The 7,459-nt window shown below is 45.9% G+C and overlaps 1 protein-coding gene across 5 annotated transcripts in view; it reads left to right on the top strand.

The window, feature by feature from the left end:
• Positions 1–7,459, top strand: part of fgd6 (FYVE, RhoGEF and PH domain containing 6) — a 243,997-nt gene that overhangs the window by 84,865 nt on the left and 151,673 nt on the right. For all 5 annotated transcript variants that reach the window (XM_038810925.1, XM_038810924.1, XM_038810928.1 and 2 more), the window contains 3 exons: positions 2,165–2,316; positions 4,898–5,054; positions 5,239–5,326. In XM_038810925.1, coding sequence (XP_038666853.1) covers positions 2,165–2,316; positions 4,898–5,054; positions 5,239–5,326 — 397 coding nt within the window. The remainder of the gene's footprint in view (positions 1–2,164; positions 2,317–4,897; positions 5,055–5,238; positions 5,327–7,459) is intronic.

Consider the following 7,459-nt stretch of genomic DNA (forward strand, 5'->3'; position numbering starts at 1 on the left):
GACGAGTTATCCCGCTTCCCCTTTGCTATCCCGTGCCCCGATATGACCTCCCACACAGTCATTAGGGCCCTGCACAGCATCTTCACCCTGTTTGGTTTCCCCAGCTATGTACACAGAGACAGGGGTTCGTCCTTTATGAGCGACGAGCTGCGTCAGTACCTGCTCGACAAGGGCATTGCCTCGAGCAGGACTACCAGCTACAACCCCAGGGGGAACGGGAAGGTGGAGAGGGAGAACGTGACGGTCTGGATGACCGTCCTATTGACCCTCCGGTCCAGGAAGCCCCCGACCTTCCATTGGCAGGAGGTCCTCCCCGACGCGCCCCATGCTATTAGATCCCTCCTATGCACAGCCACCAACCAGACCCCTCACGAGTGACTATTTGTTTTTTCCAGGGGCACTACCACGGGGGTTTTGCTCCCAGCATGGTTGAAGACACCGGGCCCGGTTCTCCTCCGGAAGCACGTCCGGACCCACAAAACTGACCCACTCGTAGAGAGAGTGCTCCTACTCCACTCGAACCCTCGAAACGCGTTCATCGAATACCCTGACGACCGTCAGGACACTGTTTCCCTCCGGGACCTGTCGCCTGCAGGTTCCAGCTCCGACACTACTACCTCCGAGGTACCCCTCACACTACACCCCACCCTGCAGGTTCACTGCCCGTGCTCCGCGCCTGTGGTTTTCCGGCGCTGCCCATCACCAGTCAAACCAGTCGGGTACGAAGCTCGGACCGAATCACCCCCAGAGTCCGCCATGGTACCCTCGCCGACCGCCACCACCCAGCCACCAGAAGAGGCTGCAACCCCGGTGCTTCGCAAATCTCTGAGGACGACTCGACCACCTGACCGACTCAATTTGTAGGCCCATCACCCCCGCTGGACTTGATTTTTTTACAGGGGGTGAATGTGGTGATTCACAATCTAGTAATTCACACTGTGTTATATTGTATGTGTTGTGTTCTTGTAAGCTCGGTATACGAGCAGTTGCGCGGCTCTGCCCATAGGGGGAGATGAGGAGTTTGTACTGGGCTCCACCCTTGGCTCTGCCCATGGCTCCTCCCACTAACCAGAAGTATAAAGCTTTGCAGTCGTGAGCCTGCCTGCCAGTTCATCTCGTCGCAGGCAGGCTCTGTTGTAAGACTATTAAAACCACTGTTCACTTCCAACCACGTGTCTTGTGAATTGATGGTCACATCAACTTGTAATATTATTGTATGGCCTTGCCCGATACTAAATTATTTACTTTTATTTACTTGCTTGTGTCATCAACCCATTGATGGACCTGTTTCTGCAATTACTCCTGGCAGTGTAATTAAGCACCATTTTAGAGCGAGTTTTCTGTTCATAATAATAATAATGAACTTAAACTTACTACTATAATCCTTAAGATGAGCAAAATCAAAAGAGCGTAGAAGTACACGAGCTAGAAATGCATAAAAAGCGATCTGTATCTGCATTTGCAAACAATAGGTTCTAATAACATTTACCCATCCTCATTATCTCAACCCCTTTTCTTTAATCTAATCTTGAATCGTGACAGCTTCTGCTTCAACCACTAATCCTAGTGTTATGCTTTATAGCCTCGTAACTCTGTGCAAAGAAGATTATCCTGTTTTCTATTCTAAACCTCTTGCATTTAACCTTGTATTTCTGGCCCCTTATTCTTGGTTTTGTCAGTTTGTATTAGTCGCACATTTATCATAACCCATCCTTTCAGTATTTAAAACGCTTCATCATATTCCCATCCAATAAAGAAGACCCAATTTTTGCAACTTTACTTACATGTACAAGGCAGGTTAAATCTGAAAATTCAGACTTTACATATTCCTTCAATTTGGTTCCAATTTTGTAACTGCTTATCTGTATATTTATGATAAAATATACTAATAAATAAAGAGATTTAAATATTGAAGACAGCTTTATGTTTGTTCCCAAAGAGAAAATGCTGGTAAATCTCAGCAGGTCTGGCAGCATCTGTAGAGAGAGAAAAGAGCTAACATTTCGAAAGGGTCATCTGAACTCAACATTAGCTCTTTTCTCTCCCTACAGATGCTGCCAGACCTGCTGAGATTTACCAGCATTTTCCCTTTGGTTTCAGATTCCAGGATCCGCAGTAATTTGCTTTTATTTTATGTTTATTCTGTTCATCTGGATTCCAACAGGATTTCCGGGATTCAGTGATCCAATCTTCAAGACAGTATGGAAAACAAGTGATTGAAGATAAGATCTTGAACCAGATCCTGTACTACCTGCCACAGCTGTATGAACTAAATCGGGGTCTGCTGCGAGAACTAGAAGAGAGAATGGCTCACTGGTAGTGAATCTTTCAGCATTATGTTTGGCTTGATGAAATCTATTTCTTAACTGGCATAAATCTATAACATAACAGGAATGAATTATGAAGAAAGATGGAGAAATATATGCTTCTAAGCCTTGAAAGGAGGTCATTTGCCAAGGTCCCGGGTTCAATTCCCGCTTGGGTCATTGTCTGCACGTTCTCCTCGTGTCTGCTTGGGTTTCCCCTTTGTCCTCCGGTTTCCTCCCACAAGTCCCGAAAGACGTGCTGTTAGGAGAATTGGACATTCTGAATTCTCCCTCTGTGTGACCAGACAGGTGCCGAAGTCTGGAGACTAGGGGATATTCACAGTAACTTAATTGCACTGTTAATGTAAGCCTTCTTGTGACAATAGTAAAGATTATTATCATTTGAGAGGTGACAATGTAAGGTAGTAAATCCAGAACATTTCAAAGTAAACAATGATAGTAAGACGAGGAGTACTAGTGAGAGAGAGGATGGTAGTAATGTCAACAGACTAATAGTCCAGAAGCCCAGGTAATGCTCAACGGCTGGTGGAATTTGAATTCAGTTAATAAATCTGGGATTATAAAGCTAGTCTCAGTAATGGTGACCATGAAACCATTGTCGGCTGTTGTAAAAAGCCATCTAGTTCACTAATGCCATCCTTACCTGGTCTGACCTACCTGTGACTCCAGATCCACAGCAATGTAGTTGACTCCTAACTGCCTCGGAAATAGTGTAACATGCTACTCCATTCAAGGACAATTAGTTATAAGCAACACCTGGCCAGCGATGCCCAAATCCCATGAAAGAATAAAGAAAAAAACAGCTCAAGCCAGTGTAAAGATCATTTAGCACTGCTCTTGGTCAAGGTTCAGACGCCATCAATGTACGAGGTAATAATGTTCCTCTTGTGATTTGGTAGATTAGTGGGAGAAGAAGGCCATGGTTATTTTATAGTGTGTGAAATACAAAAATGGGGGACTATGTAATCCCAGGTTCTGTAGACATTAGGGATGGGCAATAAGTACCATGGCCTATGGATGGGATATTCACATCCCATGAACAAATATTTTAAAATCTGTACTGCATCGAAAAATTAATTAGCAACTTGAGATGTATGCAATAAAATCGAATAGTTTATTTAAGATTTTATTGTAGTGCCCGAGGCTCCAAAGTGCACTTGTGAGGTCCACAAAACCAAACTCTGAACGCTTTCATTTTAATGAATTGCTGCATCAAGCTTTTTGTGTTTGGTTAAGCTTGCATAAGCTTGCTTTCGCGGTCTACCTTGCAAAACTTTGAAAATGTTACAAATACCTAGCAAATCTATTAACATCTGAAAAGATATGGGTGAACATTTTGTCAGAATGCACCATGAGTGTTAACCATCGTCTCCCCAGGTACTGGTGATTCTGCTGTACAGCTGTTGCACTTGATCTTTATTTTACATTTCCAGCTTCCAGTTTTTCTTTTCTTCACCTCCGTAATCTTTGAAAATTAAACATTCAGTTAAACCATTCAAACGAGTATACCAAAAAGATTGAAGTGCGGCATTACTGTATTGAGGAATTATGCAGTTTTTCAATCAACTGTGTGTGTTCTGTGATAGAAAGGAGGAAATTTTCTTTGCAGGATGGGAAGCTAGCATAATTTTTTCCCTTGTATACAAACCACCTTTCGTTCTAAGGAAGATTAGCATGCTGGCTTGCAGGGAAGCAAGCTCTTTGGGGTTCTATACCTAGTTACATAACTGAGAACAGGTGAAACTTGTCTGTTGAAGATAAATGAGTTAAAATGGTGAGAAAACCTGGGATTTAGACAGTTTTCCCCAGCATAGGATCATCTTTAAAAAAAAATAAATCAAATCTTCCTTTCACACTTAATTTATTGAATCACGGTGGCGTAGTGGGTTAGCCCTGTTGCCTCACGGCGCTGAAGTCCCAGGTTCGATCCCGGCTCTGGGTCACTGTCCGTGTGGAGTTTGCACATTCTCCCTGTGTTGCGTGGGTTTCGCCCCAACAACCCAAAGATGTGTAGGCTAGGTGGATTGGCCACTCTAAATTGCCCCTTAATTGGAAAAAATGAATTGGGTATACTAAATTTATATTTAAAAAAAACAAATGATTGAATCACAAGGTGATAAATGTTACCAAGGACCTGCAAAATCTCAATCAAGCAGCCAATATTCATGTGTGCATAATGCCTGTACAATTCTGGGGTATTCAACAGCTGAGTCTGACCTTGTAATTAATTTTCTGGCACCTGTGGCACACAATTATAGCCGCAGTTGCTGAACAGCAAGAGTGGAATTCCTTTCCAGTTTTGAACTGGCTTAAATATCTCCATTGCTGAGATTGGCTTGCTCAATATACTAGAGGCTAAACTTGGCATCTGTTTTGATTATATGATGCAGTGCTTCTTCACGGGATGTTTTTATTCTCTGAACCATGGCGTAGAGACAGAAGCAACCACTTTCTATGTATCAACTGCAGATCTATGTCAACATTATAATTTTGTACGTTTTAAATTAATTAATTGATTTTATTTCTGTTCCACATCATTTCTGTTCCACATTACTCAAATAATTATGAAGGGATGAGCATCAGAGAATAGCTGATATCTTCATGGAGAAGGGGCCATACCTCAAGATGTACTCAACCTATATCAAAGAGTTTGACAAGAACGTTTGTTTGTTGGATGAACAGTGCAAGAAGAACCCTATGTTTGCTGCTGTAGTTAGAGAATTTGAGGTAATAAGCGTTTATTAATATCAGTATCAAATTTATAATTTCTATGTTGTAGGCACATGTGAAGACTCCAAAGCTTGTGGTGTCTCCAAAATGCATCATACAAAATGCTGAGCTGATTTTACAGTTATCATAAACTGGTTTATGAATCTAGTCTAGAAAATTTCAGGTCTCTGTTTTCTTTCAGATGAGCTCTCGCTGCGCAAACCTGGCACTCAAACATTACTTGTTAAAACCTGTCCAGAGGATTCCACAGTACAAGCTGCTCCTGACAGGTAGTGTTACTTCATTATTCCTGATATATCTGTTAGTGATGAAATATTTAAAATATGTTCCTGCTATTTGATGGAAGACTGCTTACTCAAGCATACATTAGACATTGACTGTGTGTTTATATAGCACTGCAATTGGTTACTGGCAGATTACAGTTATAGTTTAATTTGTTACATGATGGGCAGCACGGTAGCAAAGTGGTTAGCACAATTGCTTCACAGCTCCAGAGTCCCAGGTTCGATTCCGGGCTTGGGTCACTGTCTGTGCGGAGTCTGCACATTCTCCCCATGTGTGCGTGGGTTTCCTCCGGGTGCTCCGGTTTCTCCCCTCAGTCCAAAACTGTGCAAGTTAGGCGGATTGGCCATGCTAAATTGCCCTCAGTCTCCAAAATTGCCATTAGTGTTGGGTAGTGTTACTGGGTTATGGGGATAGGGAGAAGGTGTGTGCTTGGGTAGGGTGCTCTTTCCAAGAGCCGGTACAAACTCGATGGGCCAAATGGCCTCCTTCTGCACTGTATATAAAAAAAAATTCTATGATGTTAAATAAGTTTACCTGTGTTAAGATAAGCATTTAAAAATGTTTTCTAAATGCTTCATTTTTGCCTGTTTATTTACAATATAATGAATGTAATTTAATTTCTTCGAGTTAAATTAACTAGGCACACTACTGTACACAACAGTCTTTGAAATGAATCTTGTCAGTCCATAGTAATTTTGTGCACTAGGGTAGCCAGCATTGTAAATACGGAAATTATGGCACAATTTTCCGGAAAGATATCCAAGTGTGGTAGCGAGCAAAAACTGCCGCGAGCTTCTCAGCGCTCGGCCCAGTGAGGCCAGCAACGCTATTCAACATTAATTAGTCCACTTAACGAGGCCTCACGGGCTTCTTGCCTTCTTGCCGCAAATGAAGACTTGCCAGCTGATTCGCCGGCACTGTGCTCGCCAGCCCCCCGCTAACAAGGTCGAGCAGCACTTAAACAGCTCTTGCTCAGCCAACCCCAGCCAGCTCGCAACAATGGTGCCCAGGAAACTGGTCCCAAGACTTGGGGATGCAGATTTGGCCAAGCTCCTAGACGCAGTGGAGGCCAGGAGGGATGTTCTGTTCCACCGAGGGTCCCGGAGGGCAGCCAGTGCTGTGCTGGCTGAGACCAGGTGGCTGAAATAGGTCAACGAACTACACCAGGTAGCATGAGCGAGTAGTCACCAACGCACCTCCCCCCACCCCACTGAGACCTTTTCTGACCCCACGTGAGCATCCACCCCCAACTCACCATGCAACCCCCAACCCTCCCTCCATACCCCTCTCCCTTGAACCCCCTCAAACCTTCCTTCACACCAACCCCTCCCACCACGGAACCACATGTGTGGCTAATGATGTCCTCTGTGTCTCCTCAGGAAAAGCTCTCCCACAATTGCCAGGAGGGCCAAGACTGGCGGTGGGAGGGCCGGACATAAAAATACTGAGGAGTGGGCCCTGGAGATGACTAGGGTGGCCGAAGATAGATTGGTAGAGCTAGGAAGACAAAACACATTGAGGGTCACTGAGCGCACTGGGGGAGGGGGGAACGGGGTGGGGGGGTAAGATAGGGAATGAGGGAGTGTAGGGGGAGGGGCACCACCACATAGGGAGAATGGTGAATTGTTATACACAATAAACACCCTTGTACACAATCAGTATGCTGCCTCTGTCACTTTCTTCCGCAAATCAGCCAACCTCCGAACCCTTGACCCATCTCTCAAGGCATCTCCACCCTCTCCGTAGCACTCGCCCACCTTATGGACATATCCCCAGGGCTCTGTCCCATCCCCTGGATGTTCGGATGTTGGCTGCTGCGTGTACGATGTTGCCTCCAGCAGTGTTCGGGCACAGAGACCATGCATCAAGGCTCCCCCCCCCCCCGTCAGGCGCTCCCCCCCCCCCCCCGTCAGCGCTCCCCCCCCCCCCCGTCAGCGCTCCCCCCCCCCCGTCAGCGCTCCCCCCCCCCCGTCAGCGCTCCCCCCCCCCGTCAGCGCTCCCCCCCCCCCGTCAGCGCTCCCCCCCCCCGGTCAGCGCTCCCCCCCCCCGTCAGCGCTCCCCCCCCCCCGTCAGCGCTCCCCCCCCCCGTCAGCGCTCCCCCCCCCCCCCCCGCGCTC

The sequence above is a fragment of the Scyliorhinus canicula genome, chromosome 11 (genome assembly GCF_902713615.1).
Source record: "Scyliorhinus canicula chromosome 11, sScyCan1.1, whole genome shotgun sequence".
NCBI classification, from domain to species: domain Eukaryota; kingdom Metazoa; phylum Chordata; class Chondrichthyes; order Carcharhiniformes; family Scyliorhinidae; genus Scyliorhinus; species Scyliorhinus canicula.